Below are 26376 nucleotides of genomic sequence, written 5' to 3'. Positions count from 1 at the left end.
AAACTACAGGAAATTTTGAAGCGTTGCTATGAAACGATGTCTATTTGAAATAATGTCTTTATATAATAAATACCGCTGAATAGATAGATGACTGGATTTATATCTTCAAGCTGACATCTAATAGACGACCACCATTTCTGAGCAAAAATGTTCTTTTAACCTTTTCAGAACATCCAGCATGTTTCGATGTAACATATCCACAAGGAGTATGAACGATTTTTTAAAGAATTCCTTTCTTCATTTCTTTAATTATAGCAGGTCAACTACGGTATATTGTGTCCTAGGTCATCTTATAACAAAAAACCAGAAATCGAGAAGTCAGAGAATTTAAGGAGTCAGAAAATCAGCTATAGAATCTCCAAATTATTCGATAGTCGAGCAATGCAATAAGAGACGCCGCCAATCGACCTACAGAAATAGAACATCTATTAGATGTCCTTTCCAAGTCATGAATTTATCAATTTTCTCAGCAGTATGTACACAGGGTGTTTCAGAACTATTGTTCAGAAATGTGCATGGTGTCCGGAAAATGATAACAGGTGATGTAACAAACAAGGACAGAATGATGAAAGAAGGATCAAACAACAAAGAAGACTATAAACAGCCTTATTGTTTGAAACGAAGCTGTTAAGTTGTGCTGATAAAATACACGAGTCGCAACAAGAAACCTCAGCTTAAATATGTTAACTAATTTACATCTTGGAGGGAACTTACGAAATCAGAAGTATAGACAAAAAATAAAGTAACTAGTTAGCTAACCTAAAACCCTATATACTACTTTTAAAACTAGCCACTGACACGTTTAGTCACCTTAAAAACTACTACAAAAACGGAAAAAAATGTAATACTTTTATTTAGCTAATGACATTTTACGAGCTGCGGTTATTGCTTTTCAATGGATTAGTTAATCAGTAAGAGACAGGCTTCAGGAAAAAATTAAATATCTTATGTTCGCCGAATGGCAACATTTTGCCGAGTGGAAGATTTGTCTTTTGAATTTAATCCCATTGTAGCAAACTAGAACCACCAAATTTTGAGCACTCGTAATATTTTACCCGAACCTCGAAGCCCGAATTTCGCATTTGGAATCTTTTTATTTATTTATTTATTTTATATTTTATAAAAATTTAACAAATTCCTCACTAACAAACTCAGCGATTTAAAAGACAGCAGCGGCAACATTACTCGAAATAAAGCATTTTCATCTCCAGCGCGCAAAATATTTCCATCTTTCATGAGCTAGCATGCTGCCTATAACAAAGCATAAGATATTTAACTGATATATTATTTAATAATGATTAGTAAATAAGTGATTTTAAAGAAATAAATGTTGTTCTAAAGGATATTTTTCTATTTTTAATCTTAGTCATTTAAATAAACATGCATCTAACAAGTTGATTGCCGACACGCATAAGTACATGACTGGGTAAGTGTAAATTGCATGAGTAAAACATGAAACATTACTTACCACATTATCAGAATATATGCAATTATTACCTTCAAAACCTTTATTGGTTCATGTATATACTTATGTATGTGCATATGCTAGACATTCATGTATGATGCGGGTTCTGACCAGCGCACTTTCATCATATTTTTCTCAAAATACTATATATGTAACATTTGTATTAGATCATTCCATATCTCAAAGCTATGTAAATTTTTAATTCACAAGATATGTTTGACAAAAGTAATGCAGGTTATTATGTATAGGACCCTACATGGTATTTTATTTACTTTTCAACAACACTTTGTGCTTTCCAGAACATAGCAGTATGTATTTATATACTGTTTTGTACATTATTTTATAAGAAAATAAAATGAATATTATTTCCAAAATTTAGAACTGTATACATTTTTACGAATAATATTGAAATACCTTTATGAAACTATATACGTTTGTAATTTTGGACTAATTTGAGCAGAGTGAATGAGAGGCCAAACAAATCTTTATTCCTGTATAAAACTGCATAAAAGATGATCGATATTGTAGTAAAGGTAACTAGAGGTAGTACATGCGGCCACAAACATGAACATTGCTGTGATCAACTGGTAAATCACAATGCCCCAAAAAAACAAAAATATCATAATTCACTAGTGATTTACGCGGAAATTATGGTGTAAATCACGAGATATCTAATTCGAAATATTAAATATTTTTATGAACTTACGCCAGGTGAACTCAATCATTATATATTTTTCTTTTCATAATAATTATTCTAAACGGCAGGCCACGCAAGTGGCTTATGTTAAACGGTAGTTTAGCAGATTTTGTAAATTGCAAGAAAATCATGCATATATCATAAGATTTGTTTTACTATAAGCTATATAATTATAGTATTGAACTGTTCTTTCCTTTTTTTTATCTGCATGATTTCACCATATTGGGAAAATAAAATTTTTTCTGACCTGTTCAAGAGCTGATCTCATTTCATCCAGTTCCATCTGGAGTGTCTGGCATCTTCTCTGAGCCACTCCCAGTTGATCGATGGCCTGTTGCAATTGACGAGTCACTTCGTCGTAGTGAGATTGCAGCTCCTGGAATGGAAACAATGCCGTATAAAGGATGTGCCTCATATGTCATCGAGATCAGTCTTCTTCTCAAATAAATAAAAAAATTAATTAATTAATAAATTAAAAAGTAAAACCATTCTTTGTCGTTAACAATCAACGACATCACAGAATGCCAATAATTTCTTGACCATAGAAAGGCTATTCTCTGTTCGATAAAAAAACACTAACATCAACGCGGAATGTCTGTGGAAGATTTTAATGGATTGGTGACTGTATTTTTAAATACAAAGTTTCTCAAATAAGCTAAAATACTCATGAAAACAGCTTCAACACTCTGAATAGAAAGGTTACCTAAGTATTATCTTTTTCTTATTGTATTGTCTCTGTAGAACAGAATTGTCAGCTTGTAAAATGTTCAGCATACTTTCATGATTTAAACAAGAAACATTTCGTACTTTGAAGGGAATACTTCATGGAGATACTGATAACTAACAGATTCGTGGAAGCAGCTTAAATCATTTACAGAAGCTGTTTTACCTCATGCAGAATAACTTATTAATATTGCATATTGTTATTTAGCAAGGGTAATTGATATTACAAATGCCTGTGTCATACCGCCCGTGAAATTAACGGAATGTCCATATTTTTAGCTAATAAAATAACTGTGGCTTTTAATAGAGAATAAAATGCAATATACTATGTTAACAACTATTACACCTCTAGGACTAATAGAAAAGGATCCATTAAAACAAATTCAAATCTGCATTCGTCATTTTTCACAACAACATTCTTTATAATTTTATTTTAAACAAAATTATTTCAAATTTTCTCTATATAATTTTTATTTGAACTTAAAAGTATAAATTAAATTTTATACCTCTATAGCGGTAGTCTTTTTCGACTCACGGAACTCTTAGAATTATGTTTTGCCGTTGAACTCCATCCAACCCTTAGAAGAATGTGTTTTAAAATAATATTTAAAGTAGATGAATATGTTATAGGTACACAGTGAAAAAAAAAGGGGGGACAGTTCTATATCTTCCGTTCTACTGCGCCGATTGACGAAATTCAACTTGCATTTTTCACGTCTCGAAAGCGCGGCTTAGGACATGTATTAGATTTGCATATAGCATTGTTCTAATATAAGTATTTTGACACAAAATCGGAACTTTTTCTGAAGTAACCTACAAACGTTTTCAATATTTCAATTCTACGAGTCAAATTACGCCAAACTACCAAGTTTTGTAAAAATCGCACGAGTTGTTTTTAAAAAATTATCTCTCAAAATTTTAGTTCCTGAATGCTAATTGAGTTTGGTATGTATGTTTTAATCTCTCTTTTTTTATTAAACTTATTTGATTCTTCCTTTCACATTTCAAAATTCATGTTCATTCCAAACAAAATTCACCCATTTTTATGATAATTTGTATTTTTAAATAATTTAAAAAAATTTTTGCAAAAAAATTTTTGAATTATAATCTATAAAATTTTACCATCATCTTAAAGTAGACGTATTTCTAAGCATACCTGTAAGCAATTAGAGTTTTTATTCAGAATTTTCGAAGATATACGTGAATTTATATATTGATGCGTTTTGAAATTTGGCATATTTGTTGAAAGAGATAAAACATCAAATGTTTTTTAGATATTTTGCTAAAATTATTTGAAAGTAGGAAGATGTCACTTTTTTCCCGCTTATGCACAATATAAAAAGGTAGGAGAAGTTTGCCAAGTGAATTATTCTTGACGCAAACTGAAAAAATTGTGCCAAGATAAATTTTTGAATTTCTCCTTAAATTTTGCATCAAATGTTACAAAATTTAATATTTAGGCATAATTTTAGTCATAGAATTGAAATATGGAAACAAAAATGGTACGTTATTTCAGAAAAAGTTCGATTTTGTGTCAAAATACCTAGGTTAGAACAATGCTGTATATAAATCTAATACATATCCTACGTCACGCTTTCGAGACATGAAAAACGCAATTTGAATTTTGTCAATCAGCCCAGTAGAATGAGAGATATAGAACTGTTCTTTTTTTCGCGCAGTATACCTTAAATAAAGACAATTGTATTTTAACATTGTATATGTAGAAAAGCATTATATTTTTAAAATTTTAACATAAAGTTAGTGTAATTTATTCACTAGTAGCATTAAGCCGTGCTCCAGGTGTCTCCAAACCTTGAGTTATATTAGTAACAGGGGTGTGCTTGCATTTTTTTACACATTCTGTCCAAGTCTAGCTGTATTGATGTTATATGCAGTTGCACATTTTCTATTTTGCAATTAACTCGGTCTTGCATTTGGTTTTTGTTGCTACATGCGTCGAAAAAGAGTTTTTCACTTAGATGCGTTGTTCCAAATAGCATTCAAATATTTATAGCTGTGTGAGAAAATTCTAGGTACTCTGCATGAACATAAAACCAAATTTCAGTTGCTGCTGTTTAAATTAGACGTCGAATGTGCTGATATCTTGATAAATTGTTCCATTTCTATCATTGCCACATCTTTTAATTTATTGTAGTGCTCGAATGGATTTTTTTATGCAGTAATTCTAGGAAATATTCGGTTATAGATTTCTTCAATTGAAAAAGGTGCTGTGTTGTACAAATTTTAACACTGACTTTTAAATTCAATTCATTTTTCGTTGGAAAACTTAAGTTTCGCAAAGAATTGCACGTCATTCTATTTAATGTATGACGACTATGTATTAAGTTTCGATACTAACCTGTAACTAAATATATTTTTTAGTTAATAATCGGTAGTCTACTAGCGTGGGTGCTTTGCAGTTTTCTTTCTGAATTTTTATTTTGACTCGCGGAACCCCGGGGCTCCGCGGAACACAGTTTGAAGATCATTGATCTATAGTTATGAAGGAAAATTCAGATAATGCACCGCAAAATCACGCAGGATACCATGCAGGTTGTATGATACATGCATTTATTTCATCAGGCTATATTCTTACAAATTTCATTTTAATGTGTCCATAGTTCTTGGAGGTAACCAAATAAATGTGAAAATGGTCTTAATTTTGAACACCAATATAAGTTAATTACTGCATTTTAAAAATGATCAATGATTCGCTTTACAGAATGTCACTATGAAAGTCTTCCAAATTTTAAATTGCCGTACATTTTCAACAAAGTGTTAATATCTTTTAACATAGGTGTGCTGTGTTTCAATCTGCATAGGCGGCAGGGGCAGATGAGGTTCAAGACAGTTTTGTTTGATGATGTAAAAATTTTCGATGAAGGTTAATTAATTATCTCACTTGCAATCGGAGAGCCTGGCTCTTGATGGTCTTCTGGAGATCGAGGTTCTGCTTGTTGGCTACATCGAGGGACATCTCCAACTCGGTGATTTGTACTTGCATCTTCTTCTTGATGCGGGCTACTTCCGTCTTCAGCTTGGCTTCAGCCTCAGCCAGTCGCTGATTCAATTGATCGACCTCGATTTGGTATTGCTTTCTGCGGAGAAGTAACAATGTGGTTAAAGAGTCATTTCCGGTACATTAAAATATGCTTCTTACATTATGCAATGAAAGACTGCATTTTGTGTTATATCTTTCTATATAATTTATATATTTGTAAATTATTTCTATATTGTTTATATATTTGTAAATTATTTCTACATTTTTAATATATTTGGAATTTATTTCTATATTATTTATATATTTGGAATTTATATATTTATATATATTTTGTATTTATAAATTTATATATAATTTATGTATTCTAATAATATATATATTTGGAACAACATATTCTCTATTTATGGGATTAGACAATTATTAATTTTAAAATATCTTTCTGAAATAATTTAGTTAATCAGACAGGAAGCATAAAAAACACGAAAATCCAAGTTTTTTCGGTTACGTTTTCCGAAATAAATATAAAAATGTATTAGTATTGAGATGCTTATTCTAGAAAAAGAAAATCAAGGACAAAATGTAAATAATCTGTACAATATAATATCCTTTTTCCTTTTCCAGTATAATATACATTTGAGACTGCAGAGATTTCTTTAAAATATTAAACATTTCTTTGCAGAAAAAAATATCGGTTACATATTATATCAAGAATATACCTTAATAAATAAAGTATATGTTTTAATTATATATTATTCTCAAAAGACTGTTATCTTAAAAAAGAGATATTTTTCTAAATTGTAATTGAATATAGTGCAAATTTTCCCGAAGAAATTAAAAAAATATGCTATGAAATGGGCTGAATTAAAACGAGAATTAATGGACAATGATTAATAAGTGCATTTTTATGTAAAAAATATTATTATTACAATGCTTGATAATATTTGTTAATTTATAATTTTTAGTTTCTCTTCGGTTATCAAGACCAGATTCAGAAATGTGTGTGTCATTTTTCTAAATGTCATTTTTATCTAGGGTTGAGGATTTGTGATCTATAGAGATGGAAAATATTTTTAGATAGAAAAAATATGTTATTCATAAAATTAGGCAAAGTTAAACCTTAGCTTAATGTTAGATCTCTATATGCATTTCGAAGGAATATAATCCTGATTCCTTTTCTTCAAGTTGCAAATATCTTCGTTTTCGCCATTTTACCAGAAATTCATCTTTTTTAACAGGGAACATGAAAAGGAAGCAGCAATTACAAAGTCAACTCTGTAAATAATAAAACTAAAAAAACACAAGATACCTCTTGTAGAGCTTTTGATAAAAATTTATTTTAATGGAATATGATAAAGTACACGAGGTTATGTGCCTAAGGGAAAAGTTGCCTTCGTGGAGAGTTTTCTAAGGGAATTAGCTAGCATTCAAATTATACGCAGGAAAAACATGAAAAATAACCCTACAGCAACCCTTTCGCCTCGATTTGAACGATCCGTCTCACAGTCTCTTAACAGCGGTCTTACCACACGGCCTGTGAGGGGGCGAGAATAGGATAAGAAACAAACTGTAACTAAAACCGATAGATTCTGATAAATGCGGAGTTCTTTCACAAAATATATAGAACATCCTTAGAAGTCTAATTTCAAGCTAAGATTACTTTTCCTTAGTTTCAAACGAATTTCAATTGAAAACTTCCCAAATTAATAGCTGTAATGCTTGATCTTTACTGAAAAATATTTCCTGAAATTTCAGTAAATTTTGGTCTTTTAATTTACTAGAGAAATAAAATTCGCATCCATATATGTCGTAAGTTATAACCGGAAGAAGAAAACACTTTTAAAATAAAAAAAGGGCAAAATTAAAAAAAAATCTTGCCATTCATTTCGAAATTAGTTCAAAATTTAGAAAAGTGAAGAATAATTTTTGGAATAAAGCTGTCGCTATTATTTAATAATGAAGAATGAAAATGCACTTTAAAAAAAGAGACATAAACTTTGAACACACATAGTTCTCCACCTTAACGTATGCTCCTCGCAGCTCGAATTTTAAATTTCGTTTTTTTCTTCATTTATTACACATACTGAGTAAATTTAAAACTATTTACAGGTGAGCAGTGGCAATACTGTTCGAAATAAACCAATCTCCAACGCGCTAGACTGTCGCCATTGAGAAAAATATAAGATATTTTCAGTTTTAATCAACCAACCCGGCTATTTAAAAGCGATGTGTTGTCATTGCCTGAAATAAAATACATTTACTGAGTAATAAACTAAACGATTTATGAGCAATCAATGAATAAAGAATTGTTTTTCACTTCTTAATCTGATTGATTTGAATAAAAATACATTAAAATCAAAAAATGTCTAATTAGCCTGAAATTGCACTAGCTGGACTCAAAATTATTGTATGTTTTTTTCTTTTTATGATAACCGTTTTAGGCGCATAGAAGGAAATGTCTGGTATTTAATTTTAGTTGTTGCATTCAAACGCTTAAATTTCTTTTCGATTTCTTTAACAATTACTATTTATAAATGTGTATTTATACAATTTTAATATTTTTATTTCTTGATTCGTTTTAAATACCACCATACCGAACCAAAAACTTACTGATTTTGAGTTGACTAAAACGTTATGATGCTTTTAGCAGTAAACTAGGTTAATAAGCTTTCGTAAGCTAATACTTATCGTCCTAAATAACCGAAAATTCCTGCAGCTTTAAAGGCATGTTGCCAAAAGGTGAAAGATAAATATAACTTTCATTCCGAGTTGATAAATTAAGGGACCTAAGAGCAACATACCGTGGGAGTGCCGAGGAATGTCTAAACGTTTAAACGGCAGATTTAGTTGGAGCAACAACGCGAAAATGAGGATATTAAAACTATTTTGAGCGAGAAATTGTGATTGAATCATTTGACGTATGCTTAAAATTTTCATTTAAATCCAAACATTGATAGCAAAAGCCAGAAAAAAGGCCTAATAACGCTTTTGAGACATCAATCAAGGAAACGTTCTACACTTATTTATATCATGTATGTTATCCGAATTGAAACATGAAGAATATGAGACATAAATTTATTCAAATTAAGGAACCTAAGAGCAACATACCGTCTTTTTATCATTTGAAGGATTAGAAAACTTTACCATTATCTCTCAGGAAGCTGCAGCTTCACGTCAGAAGTAAAAATATTAAAAAAGTTATTTTAGGAAAATATTATAAAGCATTCTCTGTAATATTTATGTAAGTAAATGTAAATTTAATCTGTAAAAAATGAAGAAATAGAAAGAAAGTATCAAACGAATTCTCCGAAACACAAATAACAAACCCAAACAAATTCTCAAAAAAAAAAAAAAAAAAAAAAAAAAAAGAAGAGGGGGGGGGGGCGGTTCAAGTGAGACTCGGAAAGTGAGAAAATTTTGGAATTGGCTTAAAATATCAGTCAGGTCATTTTTTGTAATGAACAGAGGAAAATAAAATATTTTTCTCAAAAAGGGAAAACTTCTAAACTGAAATACACAGCTGTTTCGGATTTGAATCCTCTTCGGATCTTTATTTTTTATCCTCAGATACAGAATATTTGATACCTAAGGTAGTATTATGCACTGAGTTTTTATTTTATTATTTTTACGCGATTTTATTTAATTTTTTCATTTATTTGCTTGAATTAAACATTGAAACTAATTTCACTCACTTATGTCGAATCGATTCCTTAAAAGTTTCACTCAGACACATTTGAAATGAATATTCCAAGGAGTTTTTCTTACCTATTGAAATTTTTTCACAAATCGTTGTTTAAAGGTCAACATTACCGTCATAAAATTTTGATTTTTACACCAGATAGATAGTTAGTCATTTCTAATGTAATTTATCGATTTTAGTGGTTGCTTGAAGGTTTTTTTTTTTTTTTTTTTTTTTTTTTTTTTGTTGTTGTTATAAATGTTGTTCAGAAAGTTGCTAATAATGATGAATTCTTATCATGAAAGATTAACCCTTCATTGTTAGCTAGTTTTTCAACGATGATGAAATCGTATGTCTAAATTGAGTATAATCTTATGCCTGATTAAAAGGAACAATTTTTCTACATTTAGTCGTTCTTTTCTTTATTAATTTATCTCGTTCTGTGAAATATAAAAGATAGAAATTAAAATGCATAAAAAACATTTTTAATTAAAAAAACTTAATAAATATATTAAAATCTAAAGAAATATTTTTTTAGATATCACAGTATTCTTAGTCATATACGGTTGAAGATGAAATTGTGCCCATACGCAAGCTTTATTCGTACAATAATAAAATTTCTAAGAACGATAGAAGTAATAGGATGAAAATGACACGTATATGGTTGAACTCAATTCTCTGAAACCCTGTTTGATAATTTTTATTTTAAATCATCCATTGTTTGCCACTCCAAAATTCCATGCTTAGACAAGCGTGATCAAGAACATAATGATAGCTAAAAATTGCTTTTAGTGCATTTCATTAAAACCATGTAATTTAAAAAGTTTTTTTTTATTCTCTGCAGTCTAATGAATATTGTCTGTTTATACGTAAAAGTGAAAGCACATTCAATAATAGTACAGCGAAAAGTAATTTAATTAATGATGCTAGCATTAATAAAATAAATTTGAAAATTATAGTCTTTAATTTGACATTAAATGTAAGTAAGTGAACAAAATAGTTAATAAAAATGCGAAATAGATAAATATGAAGCGACCAAAAATAAGTAAATTAAACTATAAATTAAGGTATTTGGAAATTTTAGATAAATTTTTCTATATTTGTTAAAGAATTTTAATTTTTCTTACGGGCATGTTAAACATAAACTATAAATAAAGAATAGTATCCAAATTAAAAGCGAGAAACGGTTTTCTCCGCTAATTTTAAGCTCTTCGAAATTTACGAAGATGCAGAATAAAAAATAAAAAACTAAAATAAAAATATTTATAAAGCCAAAATTCCATCCTTCCAATTATTAAAATTAGTTTTAATGAACATTACATCTAAATTTTCTATTTTTATGTTCAAACATCTTTATAATGTAAATGCTATGCAACAAAATTTAATTTAATTTAAATTTAGACACCAAGAGAACATAACTGTAAATTATGTAAAAGTTTACGATTTGTTTAAAAGCAATTATTCCTTAAGCGTAATACTGTAACGAGAACTGTTTTATGTTAAAGCACTCTAATTTGAAAAATACGAAAATTTGCTACTACCTAAGAATTATTTCTTTCTTCTTAAAAATTTTAAATCGAAACAAATTGTGATTTCTATGAAATGTAAGTATATATACATAGAATTATTTGTTTAATTTTAATGTAGTTTTTTCCTTCAGTATGCTTACAATAACTACTAAAAACATTTAAATTCAGATAAAAACATAGCCATATATTTTTTAAATTACTATCGGAAAAGAAAATTATACTCTTTACTATTTTCTTATTGATTTTCGGTAAATTAGTGTATATATATATATTGCTACATTTGAAATTTGCATGCTCTTATCATCTTTAAGTAAAGTAGTTATTTCCGATTAATTTAGTGAAATTCTTTTCAAAATTTAGCAAATGTATGTAGTTTTTATACGCGTTGTTAATAAAATTTCGTACATGCAAATATATGCGTAAAATAGTGGATTATAATATTGCATTAAAAATATAATGTCTAAATAAAGAAACGTTCATAATTTCTATCACTACTCGAAAGATATTAAAAATGACTAGTATCAGTTATCTTCGGCATTAGAAAAAGTTTATCTGTTAACGTTTTACAGGTATTTAACTTTTGAACACTCTAAATTTAAGAGCAGTAAAACGTCTGAAAACTGATACCGCTCTATACTGGAGAGGTGTTCTGCTGGAGGACTCACGATGATGACGTCATTCCTCTGCGCCTTCACTATGACGTCATCGCTGGGCCCCAAGAGCCTCACTTCCACTGGCTTATCCAATATGGCCCTGGTTTCTTCTTCTTTCCTTCTGGCTTCCATTTCTCTCTTATGCTTCTCATGGCGCACGTCCAGCTCTAAAGCACTCATTATTACTTTGAAAAAAAATTAATTTCTTTCACAATAAAACTGAAGAGGAAAAGAAAGACCCAGGACCCAATGCGTTAAACCCTGTCCCTCAGGTCCACAACTGCTAAAATACCATCCCAAAGGAAACTGTCTTCTGAGTGTCCTATCTTTTTCATTCTGTTACAGGATCTTCTCTTTGCTACGGATGTTGGCGAATCAGCTGCGGCTGTGTGGCGCTTGATGGCAGCACTTCACAGAGCGGTATTTTTTGCTGGCCTTGCTAAATTTTTGCCGACTGTGCTCCAGACTGACGAGACAAGTTTAGTACATTCTTCTTCTGTCAGAATCATCACACATCAGTATGCTTTACACTGCTTGCATATTTGTGTTCAACTTCCTAAAAGCATAATTCCAGAAGTTTTGGTTAACTATAAATAAATGGCCTCCTCTTCATGTACAAAACTTGTTGATCCTTTTACAGCTTTCAGTATTCTTAGCACAACTGGTACGTATCGCAAATATAGTGTTGAGTGTTTTGTATTATTAGATCAGAATAGCATTTTATTAAAAAGAATTCCTTCTGGTTAAAAATTACGTTCAGGATTGACCGATTTTTAAATTAAGTTCAGGATTTTGTTGACCTCTTGTGCGGCCAACCATTTACCACCTAAAATAGTTATCATAATATATATATATCGCTTAGTTTGTGAATAAACAACAGAATAAATTTGAAATAAAACTAATCTTATTTTACACTTTGCTAAAGGACGCTGCCGCGTGAAAGATAGAAATATATTAATTTGGGCAGTGGCAATATATTTCTTTCAGATTGCAGACTTTATTCATTAAAACTCGTAAGAGAAATATTTTTCGTTTTGCAGAGTGGCAACACACTTCTTTTATATCACTGAGTTTGACCGATTTTTAAATTACGTTCAGGATTTTGTTGACCTCTTATGCGGCCAACCATTTACCACCTAAAATAGTTATCATAATATATATATATCGCTTAGTTTGTGAATAAACAACAGAATAAATTTGAAATAAAACTAATCTTATTTTACACTTTGCTAAAGGACGCTGCCGCGTGAAAGATAGAAATATTTTAATTTGGGCAGTGGCAACATATTTCTTTTAGATTGCAGACTTTATTCATTAAAACTCGTAAGAGAAATATTTTTCGTTTTGCAGAGTGGCAACACACTTCTTTTATATCACTGAGTTTTCTGATTATATTTGAATCTTACGCTTTGCCCAGGGGCATAAAAAACTTTTATATCTCTTATTATTTAAATAAAAGTTCCTTAAATTCGCACGCTATATGAAAGATACATTAAAAAGAAATTCGAAATTCAAATTTGGGGCTTCAAGAAGTGTACATTTGGTGGAACACTATGTACGTTCAAAATTTGGTGGCTCTATATGCCGCTGGTTTTCTATAATGCGGTTAAATTCGAAACATAAATATATTGCGTTTTGCATAGCGGCTGTATACTTATTTTATATGGTTAGGTTTTCTTATTAAATCTGAAATATCTTACGCTTTGCAGAGCAGCAGCACAAAGGATTTAAATCACAGAGTGTTTAATCGAAAGTTCCTTAAATTCGGACAAAATACGAAATAAATCAAAAGCAAATTCGAAATAAATCAAAACGAAATTTGAACTTTAAAATTTGGGCTTCAAGGTGCACAACGATAGTGATCGAAACGGCGTTAGACACCTAGGTGCCTATCCCAAATTGAACCCAAATAAAATTTTAAAATATTTCGTGTCAGTTAACTAAGAGGTATGTAAGAGATATGGAAAGAAAAAAATCAACTTTCAGCCACATACGTACATTACTGTAACAGAAAAGCCATCGAATTGGTGACTAAACAATAATAAGGTAAGTACAAATCAAATAGAGCCACAAATACGTAAAACATAGAATAATTCAGAGCAGAACACAGAATAATAACCTTATACAGCATATATACAGGGTGCGATAAATTCAGAGGAACGACAGTAGGCATCAAGAGGATGAAAAACTGGCACAGATCAGGAAGTCGTAAACCACATTTAGTTAAAGAAAATCCCCAAAACAGTTATGAAGGGTGTATCGTTGAATGAAATAAAAGGGGTCGATAATAAGTCGAAAAAATATTTATTTGACGTAAAGCAGGATTACATTGCATTACAGTTTAACCTCAGAAAAAAGATGACGGAACAGTGTTATAGCAATTGTTCGAAAGTGCACCCGCGGTCATTGCACAGCCGACACCGACGGACAAAGAACTGCCGGACACGTTCAAACATACCAGATCTGCTAAAGCTACGACGATCCATTCTGTCAGATCAGATTTCAGCCTTCACCAGAAATCCAACCTTATTGAAGCGTATAGGGTTTCGAATGTTTTAGAAATAGAGTTTTTGGTAGAGGCGGTCGAACTTTAATTTCCACCAACTAGCTTTGCCAGTTTATATTCCGGATTCAGACATTTTGCTAGAGCCTTTGAAGTTTTGAGCCAGTTTAAGTGAGCCAATCTGTATAGTCTTCGACTACAATACCTTGAATTTTAATTTCCAGTTTTCTCATTTTTAATATCCGCAAATGGCAGGACTTATTTATACGCATAAGTTATGCATTTTGTGCGATTCAAGTTTTAAAAAGATTATTTCAAGCCTTTAAAACAATTCCAGATGTAGCGATAATTCGCTTTTGAGCTTAATAGGGTCTGAAGAAATTATTAATTAAATGCTACACAAATAGTGCCCTATGAGTTGAAAGGGAAACGAAAGATATTCCTTCTCGGAGAATGAAAAGGAATACGCTGGAATTTCCGTTACGCACAGAAAAGTCACAAAACTTCATCCCCATGTAGCTGAGAATTCGGGATGAACAACCAGTGTTCAGCAATCTTAAACATTCTATACCTATGTGTTACAATGTCAACTATGTTATGTATTACAGTGCTACAATGTTAACTAATGTTATGTGTTACAATTAATGTTATCAGTTACAATGTTAACTAATGTATTGCTATGTTTACAATTAACTATGTCTATGTGTTACAAGACAGTTGATCATATAACTAGGCTTATTTGGCTAATGTAAGAACTGTTTTCGAGATTTTTTCATTTGGAATTTATGCTTAAGAAACTGGCTGATATTTATTTTATTAATGTGGAAAACAGCTTTACTTATTCTTCCAAGAATAAGTAAGTAAGCTCCCAAGAATAAATGCGGGATGAACTGCCAATGTTCAGCCAACTGGCAAATCGCGAGCTAAAGATATCCATTCTGAGAAATGGTGACTGTCAACATACTCCTTAATTCGATAGGAAAATTCAGTTGAATACTTCTCTTAATTAGTAAGTAGCATGCTAGAATTTGATAGCAAGGTATAACGAAATGCTTGCTCACTTCCAGAAATATAGTTTCATCTACAAAATGATTTTGAGTATTTTAACTTTTTTTATGCAATTTCCGATTGATGTGGAGAATTATCTTCTCTAAATATGAAAACACAAATCTTCTTCGAAGAAAAAGGGGACAATTCTATATCTCCCGGTCTACTGGACCAACTGACAAAATTCAAACTGCGTTTCTCATGTCTCGAAAGCGCGACTTAGAATATATATTAGATTTATATATAGCATAAAATAGGACTTTTCTAAAATTTCATGCCAATTTTATTCCATATTTCAATTCTACGACTCAAATTATGCCAAACTGCCAAGTATTGTAAAAATAGCACGAGTAGTTTTTAAAAAATTTAACTCCTCAATGTTAATTGAATTTGATATATATTTATTAATATCTCTTTTTTATTAAATTTACTTGATTCTTCCTTTCATATTTCGAAATTTAGGTTCATTCTAAATAAAATTCGCCAATTTTTTATGATTTATTTTTAAAATTTGTATTTTTAAATAATTTTTATAAAATTTTTCAAAAAGAACCTTTTGAATTATAATCTATAAAATTTTTGCCATCACCTTAAAGTAGACGTATTTCTAAGCATACCTGCCAAAAATTAGAGTTTTCTATTCAACAGTTCCTAAAATATACGTGGATTTACATTTTGGCGCGTTTTAAATTTGGTGTATTTATTATAAGCGATAATAATGAAAATATGGTGTACGCACTTTGTTAAAATTACTTGAAAGTATGAACGATGACTTTTTCTTCCCGTTCATGCTCAAAGGAAAAAGGCAAAATAAAATAAGTTTCTATAAATTAAGAAGTTCGCCAAGTGAATTATTCTTGGCGCAAGCTAGATAAAAATTCGCCAAGATAAATTTTTTAATTTCTCCATAAATGTTTCACCAAAAATTTCAAAATTTAATATCTATGCATAATTTGAGTCGTAAAATCGAAATGTGGAAAAAATTGGCATGTTATTTCAGAAAAAATCTGATTTTGTGTCAAAATAATTATATTAGAACAATGCTATATACAAATTTAATATATATCCTAAGTCGCGCTTTCGAGACCTGAAAAACGCAATTTGAATCTCGTCAGTCGGCCCAGTAGAACGAGAGATATAGAACTATCCCCCCCTTTTTTTTGCGCAGTGTACATGTATGCTATATCGTTTCATAGTAATACTTTCATATATGACACATTAAAAAGGTAATACTTCTCTTGTTGAAAGTCCTAAGTAATCCACAATACAATTATTGTACACTTTATTTGCTTAATTTAAAGGAATAAAAATATTTGAAACATATCAAAGTATATTCTAAAGTTTATATCAGTTTCAACAAAGAAAATATCTGATGTGGCCAGCTCATAATCTCCTGCTGGTTCAATGCTCTAAATAGCAACGAGCTTTAAGTAAACTATCACGTCCATTTGATCGTTTGGAAACAAAATCTAATTGGCTGAATGTTTGCCTCTTAATTTTTGATTAAATATTGTATTTTATTGGGCAGTTGAATACCATGTAATATAATTGATTTTATTAAAGAATATTAAATGCTTTATCATAAATTTGCCGATAGAATAAAAAATAAACGATAAAATAAAATTATATATTACTACGTATATTATAAATTATATACGTGGACATAAATAATTATAAGCTTGTTCGATATTGTTTCAAATATTCCATTAAAATTACGAATGTTTGATGTCACATTGCATAAAATCTTCATGACAAGTTCAAAGATTAAGATTATATCTTAAAAATGAAACAAAACAAAGAATATACAGTGTGTCATAAACGCGATCGCAGAGTTATGTTTTCCAAAATTAATGCCAAAATTTTACATTCATTAGGTGGAAATTAAAAAATTTTGATTTTGTGATTTAATTTGAAATGCGAATTTTTTTTAATACACTAAATATTTTTCCAAGTATAAAATATTGAGGTCGAAAATGAATATTTTCCTTTTTCAGCTATAAAATCATATCTCGGAAATAATAGAACACTTGTTTTATTAAATATAAATGAAGAGCATGCTTTGATGGATTAAGTTTACTTTTCTAAATACGATCTAGTCTTTTTGGCATGGTATATAAACCAGTTATTGAGATATTCTGTAAGTTATGCCACATTCCATAGTCGATAAATGAATAACAGCCCAACTGTTTCTTTAAAAGAATGATCGGTTTATGAAACAGTTCTCAGGTTTTTGTCTGCAAACAGATAACTAACACTGGAACCGAAGTTGTTTACTTCTTTCTTATACTTTTCTTGAACAAAAATTGCTTTTTCAAACTTTTAGAAAAGGCTGATTGTGATTTAGCTGCAACCATTATCAGCTCTGGAGTTCATTTAAGAAAATAATCTTTGCAAACAACCCTAAGATATTCTAAAGGAAAGCATCGGAATTCAGATCAACTTTATAAGGTATTTTCTTTTTTTTTTCTGCTGCATGCGTTCGTGGTGTTACTGGAAGCACGGCCCTATGCGTTTTCAGGAGGTCCGAAGTTCGAATGCAGCCGAGAGCATTGCAGGTTTCTCAGTTTCATGGCATCAAAAAAATTCTAAAAGACTCTACTGTGGCACCAGATTTAAAAAAAGGTGGTGGACGATAATTTGGCATTATTGGTTCCCTCACTGCCAGTCGCTCTTTAAAAAGGGAAAATATATGAAATATTTTCTCCCTCTTTTCCGCATGCCTTCGGGGTGTAACTAGGAGCGCGCTCGAAGCGTACATTCGGGAGATCAAAAGGGCGAATCCCAGTGAGGGCACTGCATATATTTCACGTTTCTGCATCGATATGGCCTAATGAATTTACAATTTAATTGATGACTATATGATCCTCCAAAACATCCCGAAATATAAGATGGTTTGTGAGATTCTATTTGATGCAAATGATAGGAGCTTTCCATATTGTCAAGCTGTTACAGGCTTTACAAACTTCAAAACGATGCGGTTGCAATTAAATAAAAAGTAATGCATTTTGAAAGCGTCTAACTCTATATGCATCCCCATATGCGATCTCTCAGTGTAATCCTGTAAGAGGTGTAGTTTTAAATCGATTATAATAATACCTCACTTACCTAAGTGACTCCAGTTCTTCTTCCTTAGCTGCCAGTCTCTTCTCGTAATCATGCCTCAATTGAGCAAGCTCTTGAGCTAGCCGTTGAGCCTTGGCTTCTTCTTGTTTTCTCAGGGATTCGGCCTCCCTGTAGGCGGCGGTCAGTTCTTCTCTTTCAGTCTCCAATCGTTTGATCTCCAAGTCCATCTCGTGTATTCTGCGCGTGGCATCGCCCAACTGAGCCTTGCAGTCTCCCAACTCATCTGAAACATAAAAATGATTCATTTAATGAAAACCTGTGATTAGTTTTCATTTTATTATGAGAACAATAGTTAAAGTTATACCGTTCCTGGATATTTTGTCTATGTAGAACGTAAAGGAACCTAATGAAATGTAGAGCGACTTATCGCTGAGTTCATGTGAATAATAATCAAGTCCAAGGTAGTTTTAAAATGCAGTTTTATTCACTCAAAGATTCAATCATTTCTCGGGTTTACTGGAAATCCTCCACTCGAACTTTAAACTCAAGATAAGAAAATAAGAAACTAACCTAACACTACACTAAACAGACTTAGCCGAAGCTAGACACAAATACCTAACGTACTTGGTCCTTAATTTCACCTACCCGGTGATTATTATTGGGAGCGTACAATAAGGCCGAGTGTAGTAAATTTAAAAACGAAGTAGTCAGACGGCAAGTATGCACCACTAAGGACACCTAAACTCAGTCTTTCGAAGTGAGCTGAACCTTCCTTAAATACTCCTTCTAACTCATTTGCATAAAACGCGAGATTAAAAACTCTTTCTGGTAGGGAATAGTACATGGGAAACGAGAATAGACAGTAAATCATGTTAAACTTAAAATAACTGTTAGAAACTTCAACCTCTACAAAGTAAATAACTAAACTGTTTCTTAATTGAATCTTCAGGTGATATGATATGAAATTAAGCAAACAGAAAAGGACATGGGTTTATATTTTATATGTAATTTTCGAAGGCGTGTTCTTTCCCTTTATATAGCAAATGGTTAGGAAAAAGTAAATAGGTTGTTTGCTATAACATCTTGTTGAGCACCTCCTTTTTTTATTTCAATCGGCAATGCCAAATGTCATATTTTGGCATTGCCGATTGCAATGTCATATTTTGCCACAGCCAAATATGTCATATTTTGGCAGTCAAGCATATGAATGAAGCTTGGCATCAAAATGCGGACATGGCTGAGTAGCTGAGAGCAGAAATAATGACTCCGAAATATTTCATTTTTTAAAACTCCATATCTTTATTCACTTAAAATGGCAGATGATTATTCTTTTAGATTTTTCAAGATGGTATATGCGATAGTAATTTAGACTAAATGTGATCAACTCTAAATTTACTGCGTCATACTATTCAAACAAAGAAGACAGACGGGAAGAGCAGCAGCGAAAGGGTTTTACAGAGGCAGGCGGAGAAAAGCAATCTGGCGAAAAATGGTGCTAACTCTTCATTTACAGCAGCGATTATGTAACATGCCGGAATGTTCTCGAAAGTACTGATCTAGGGAGAAGATCCTGAAATTGCGGAAAGCTACTTAGAGGTTCGCGTAGAGCAAAGCCATCGCATTTTTTATATTTTACATCTCCCCTCCCCCCCTCAAAACGAGAGGCCGGGAGAGTAAAACATTAGTACATTAGTGAAGCAAGAAATATTTAAAGTATGAGAAAAGACATGAAGAAAAACATCCAGGACATAGCTTACGGGCTTTAACTATGCCCTTTCATAACTCATGATCTTTCTCATATAATTAGAAAATGCTTAGTTACATAATTTTACAATGGAACCTATGATTTATAAATAAACATATAATTTATAACTAAATATCTCATTTAGATCAATAAGACAATAATATATGTAAGAATAATACTAAATAATAAATTACAATCATAAATTCCTCAATTTCAAGTGAAATTTTTGTTTTAAAGCCTTCACAAAAATAGTTGAAGTTGAATGAAATGTTTTTTGTCTCTTGATGTCTCTTGATGCCAGTAAGTCCACAAAACAAAAATAAGTTCAGAAATGTCATAAACTTTGTGTTTTCAATAAAGATGGTTCCATAGTTAAGTTTTGAATAGAAGATGTTTAACTATTTTTCGGGCTACATTTTTTTCATATAAAACTTAAAAGATATACAATTTATGCGTAATGTACTACTTGCATTCATTCTTCTCATTGTAGGTAATTAACAATGCATTGACATATTTTAAAGGAATATAAAAGTTCAATACAAAATATTATGATATAATACCTTAAGAAATCAATTCAATATAAATCTCTAATAATATGATACAATATTCGTTAAGACAATAACACATTGAATAAATTTTTGGCATGTCCTCTCCAACAAATCAGCGTGACTAATTTGCTGATGGTTGTGGGTGCTTAAATACAAAATATCAAAAAACCACGGTTGCCTAATAAAAGGTAACTGGCTTTTGCATTGTACATTGTATCAAAGTGTTTTGTAAAAAATACAAAGTTCTACAAAATAAAATTTAAGAAAAATAACTTGTGTGATCTAGGTAAAGTCTTTTTTAGAATTTTGAAAACTAGAAATGAATAACAAGAAGAACAAGAAGAAAAGAAAGAAGGAAAGAAAAAAAAGAAAATTTTTGTTTTCTAAAATTACGTGAAAAATATGTGTTTGTGTGTGTGTTTATGGTAGCACTTTTGTGAAAAACTATGCTAAGAAGATTGTGGCTGGTATAGAGAGATACAAAACCCAAGCCAGTTTCTAAACCATAGTTGATTCTCCTAAAAAATATAAAAATAAAAATAAAAAGATAAAAGTTTGAGGGTTTGACAGGAGTATTACCTATGTGGCATCGGGCGCGTGCTATCACTTCTTACTTCCTCTCTAAAAAGAGGACGCAATTAGTAATACACATACATAGTGTAATATCTAGTGTCGAAAAAAGTATAGAAACATTCTTCTTTATTGAGAATCTGGTATGAGGGTTAAATTTTCAATGCAATGCAAAATGGGCTAGAGTTTATCCTCTCCTCATCTCATGGGCGAAGAGGGGCGTATACAACAAATTTTGAACGGGAAAACTCTGGGAAGAACGAAAGGCAGGACAGGAAAGGAGCCAGAGTGGGAAAAGGTCAAGATCGGGAAAATAATTTGTCATAATTTAGGGTTGAAATTTCGGAAAGTTACTTAGAGGTTGCCTGTTCGCGCAGAGCAAAGCCATCGTATTTTTTATATTTTGCACATATATATGTATATTATATATATATACTTTTATATATATGTATATATATATATATATATATATATATATATACTTTTATACTCAACCCCTTACTCTAAATCTTTACCCAGCCTTTATATATATATATAAAGGATATATATTTATAGATATATATACAGATCGGGATATACATATACCCACCCTCTTATCAGGCTTAAAATCTTTACTCGGCCTTTAGTTTCCCAATCATTGGTCGTAGACATATACTTCCAGTTACAGAAGTATTTTAAATGATAAAATGTTTCATGTTTTTGCAATTTAAAATTTAAGAAAGAAATTAATTTTTGGGAAATAAAGAAATCTAACTTTTAATGTGGTCTCCTGGTTAGTATATTTATGTGCGAGAAAGTTTTATATTCGTTATAAAAAATAAAGTTATATGAAGTTTAATTCCCGTACGAGAAAATCGACCAATATATTTAATTTCAAAATTTGCAATTTTCGAAGTCATTTTTAATTTGCCTAGAGGGATCGATTAATTAAGTTGCAATAATTCGAGGAAATATGTTTAAAATAAAATCAGTAAAAAAAAGTTATCATTTAATGGAGTAAGGAATTACAAGGAAGTTATGTAGTGTGCACATAACTTTCCTGTAAAAGAGTAAAGTTATTATATTAAAAGTTTAAGATTATTGAAGATTAGGCTTTTCGTGTAAAAGAGTAAAGTTTCCAGCAACATTACCTCAGCTTTATGGCCGGATATAATTTTGGCTATGTCTTTTCATAGAAAGTCACCAAATCTATATAATAATAAGCAAGCATACGTTTCACGATAAAAGGTGGAAACTTGTACCGTTCTACCCTATTTCAAAATGCCAAACTACTAAAACTGCAAAGACACTCAGATGTTTTCTTTATCCTATATTACCTTGTAATGCCTCTTCTTGTATATTTATCCACCAGTTTTTCAGTTTACCCATGAGTATTTCTTATTATTTAAAATATTTTTCTCTAAAATTGGAAAACAACTCAAACTGAAGGTTTAAATAAACCTATTTATTAACACGTCAAACTGACGATTACAGAAAGCTGATATAGATAATAAGAGAACTCAACTTCGCAGCTTGCGAGAACTATAGAACAAAACGTTGAATTCAAATTAACATGTGAAATACAAATTAACATACAACTAAATGCAGTTTGGCTGGGCCCTTAAGTATTCGCAGAGCAAACGCTGCTTGCCGAAATTTAAGTGATAAAATCAAGTAGTACCAGACATAAACAGTGACAGATCAGCAAGGCTAGCAAAACCTTCCTCTCAAACTCAGTAATTATGCACTTACTAATTTACTAATGCACTTAGTAATTATGCATTTACTAATTAGTTAATTACTTTAAATTATTTGCATTCTGCTGAGAGTTCATAAAAGTAGAAGTAAAAGTGCAGGCAAATTAGTAAGATGCCTACTTAGATTAACGTAAGTTTTTTATAAGGTGAGTATCGTTTCTTTCTCCTTTTGTTGTCATCAAACGTTTCGCATGAAGATTAAATAATTATTGCAATGACTCAGCGATTTCTTTTCAGACAACAAACGAAATTTAATTAAATGATAGGAAGAAAGAGATTTATTTGTGGGATATTTTCTTCATTATAAAATATGTTACAAAGGACAGTTCGATTTCATTTTTTTTGTACTTTGATGTATTATTTTTCCAGTTTATCAAGATCCACTTTTTATTATTTAAATCATTTTGTTTTACAAATTTTAACACCGTTACTAGTCATTGATTTTACTAAAAGTCGTTTAAGAACTTAACCATATAGAGAGTATATAGAACTTAACCATAAGTCATTTAATGTCCACTTAATTTAAATTAAAAGAAATAATTTATTTTATATGGTAATTTAAAAATACCCTTGATTGCCGAAAATAATGAGAAATATTGCGCTGAAACTTTTTAATGTTGCTTGTAGAAGGCAAATAAATGCGTAAGACAGACACAGAATCTGCAATTTTAATTGTCGCCTGTAATCTGTTTATACGGCATACTTATAAGATAAACGAAAAAGCAACATTTACAGGTAAAATATATGCCTGTTCGTAGCACTTTCTGAACATGAAAACTAATAAAATTGATATCATTACATGTTCTACAGAATTTTATCAACTAGTCATTATTTAGTGAAGTGATGGCCAGCTAATGACCCGTAGGTGACATGCTGCCTGTCAGTTAAATTTTGAAGCTCTGCATCTGACGAAATTCTTTAACATTAATATAATATTTGAGTAGTTATACTACTAAGTTAGAGGAGCTGCGGGTAGTTGTAGTGACAGTTTTGGCTTGCCTGCAGCCACTGTTTTGACATGTAGACTTTCTCTGTCTCTGTTGTTGGCAACTCCGACGCTGGTCTTAAATTGAACAGCATAGAGTAACTTTGAAGCAGGTTAAAGAAAGCTTGTGTTTAAGCAGGGTCCAGATGACTTGTAATTTTGTATTGGATATTTTAATTTAACCCTTCACAAGTGAAGTAGAATTAATATAAAATGAGCATAGTTTTATGCTTGTTTGTTTTAGATTTAGATATTCTAGTGACATAATTCACCACACAGAATCTACGTAGCACTTTAATTTGGTTATAAGTAAACTAAGTTTAGTTTAATCCAAGACATGTGTTAACAATATGCACGATATAAATCAAAATACATCCCATTGTTAAGTAACTTCGACAGATATTTTTATCTCATGAGTTTAATCAATAATTTTAAGCGCCTTTTTCCTTAATATTTTTGTTTCTTGTACTATCATTGGTAGGGTTTAATATTTTCTGTCTGAGAGTTTAAAATAGTTGGCCACTGATAGATTCTTCCCGAACTTGACTGTCCATAGCGATTTGAGTTAGCTTACTTAAACAATACCAGAGATACATGGAAATTATCATTTATCATTTATCAGTCCAATGTGTGCCATTATGGAAATTATGTCTATGCATGTCCACTGTTTGCCAGTCTTTGTATGCCATTATGGTCTCTGTAATTACTTTATTATTATCATTCTGATGAAATTAGAGGAGTGAAAAAGGTCAAAAGGTCAAAGTTATGCTTTGAAGAAAACAGGCCGTTGTCAGATTCTCTTGAAATGAACAGAGAACTTTTCTTAGTTAAAGAAAATCGGAGGTTAAATTTTCTTTAATTTTAGAAATTTTCGATAGTTTTTTGTTGTTGTTATTTCAAATTCCAAAGAAGTCTTAAAATTTATTCTTTATTATTTTTATTTTCTTTATTTCATTATTAGTTTAATTTATCCTTAATTTTGTGTGTTAATCATTGATATTTCATTTATATAAATATTAATGCATTGCTTCACGTTCCCCCCTCTTGCTTTTTAGCGCGAAATTCTGAAAATTTAAAAAATATTCGCATAATTTTCCCTTTCCTCGATGTGTTCAGAGAACGAGCTCCACTAAATTTTAAAATGAATTCGTCCGCAAGCCTTCGCAAATTACCAGCAAACGTTCCTCCGAACCTTTCCCTTGCAACTGTTAAGCTTTATATAGCATCAAACTTATGCAAGCTTATTGTTAAGCGGCATAAATTTGAACTCAAAAGTTTGAGGAAAAAGAAGTAAGTTAAGGTTTTTATGCGTTGGAAGTGTTATCTATGGATAAAAATTATATCCCTTGAAAGAAAACATTGAAATCAGTATTAAACAGTCTCAAGCAGTATTAATAACTAAACCCATGAGCAATGTAACTAAACATAAGTAATTCATACATAAAATAGTATTCATATTAGATATCAATCTTATTTTTACAACAATGGTTAACAATCGCTTTTATACTTTTAGAAATAATATTGGAAAGAATATAAGTGTATTTTTAAAGTATTAATAAATTAAATTTACGACAATAGTACCCGACACTTTCTACCCTTTAATAGATATTAAAATAGTATTTTTCCATCGGATTCTAAATATTTCCGTGTATGCAACTTTATTAGCACAGTAATAATAATAGTATTCATTTAAAAATTATATTTAAACAAACTTAAAAGGCTTCCTCTTTACATACCAGTATCGTCTAAAAGAGTAACTAGTAAAAATAGCAATGAGAGCCTAGCCGATTTTTGTAGAGAATTTGTCTATTTTCAAAATAAATTCAAAAGCTCTCAAAGCACTATTAAATTCAGTCAAAAGGATACCAAAAGGCTTTTCAAATTTCTTCATGCAATTCAATAGGTTCTTTTTGCTAAAGATCGAATGATAGCTACTAAAGATCAAATGATAGCTATTTATCAGAATCGTGAGTCGATGGTTCGTATGTTAAGGTCTATCAGTGATAATGTTCAAAAATGTGCTATCACAGCTGACGGTTTAGAAGAAAAAAAGGCAATGACTGATTTTTCGTGTTTCAGTTTTGTTAAAAAGGAAACAACCACTGCTTTAAGCTGTTTACTTAGAGAGCATAAAAATACCCAGACGGATACCACTAATTTTGAGATTAAAATAGAGAGACTCCAGTAACTTTCCATGTTGGCCATCACAAAGACATCGTATCTACGTTTGTTTTATCTCCTACGTCTTCAGAAATTCAGTCATCTGCAATAAATGGGGAGAATCTATGGGAAACGACATATTTCAGTTCAAAGGAAGAAACGAAAATTGCACTCTCAACTAAAGCCTTCGGAAAATGTATTAAATATTTCATCAAATGATCAAAAAAATTACTCCCAATAACATCCAAAACATTTAGCATCAAAATTAATCTCCTC

General features: G+C 30.8%; 1 protein-coding gene across 1 annotated transcript in view; it reads right to left on the bottom strand.

The window, feature by feature from the left end:
- The window catches only part of LOC118190400 (paramyosin-like), a 123706-nt gene that overhangs the window by 15312 nt on the left and 82018 nt on the right, over positions 1-26376 (bottom strand). Inside the window, exons 10-12 of the mRNA XM_085815089.1 lie at positions 18400-18640; positions 5788-5983; positions 2410-2538 (exon numbers count right to left, since the gene is read on the bottom strand). Coding sequence (XP_085671215.1) covers positions 2410-2538; positions 5788-5983; positions 18400-18640 — 566 coding nt within the window. The remainder of the gene's footprint in view (positions 1-2409; positions 2539-5787; positions 5984-18399; positions 18641-26376) is intronic.

This window comes from Stegodyphus dumicola, chromosome 4 (assembly GCF_044657685.1).
Source record: "Stegodyphus dumicola isolate Sdum_Otavi_A_Nest chromosome 4, ASM4465768v1".
NCBI classification, from domain to species: domain Eukaryota; kingdom Metazoa; phylum Arthropoda; class Arachnida; order Araneae; family Eresidae; genus Stegodyphus; species Stegodyphus dumicola.
The sequence above is the reverse complement of the archived record's forward strand: the minus strand, read 5'-3'. Positions and strand labels throughout refer to the sequence as shown.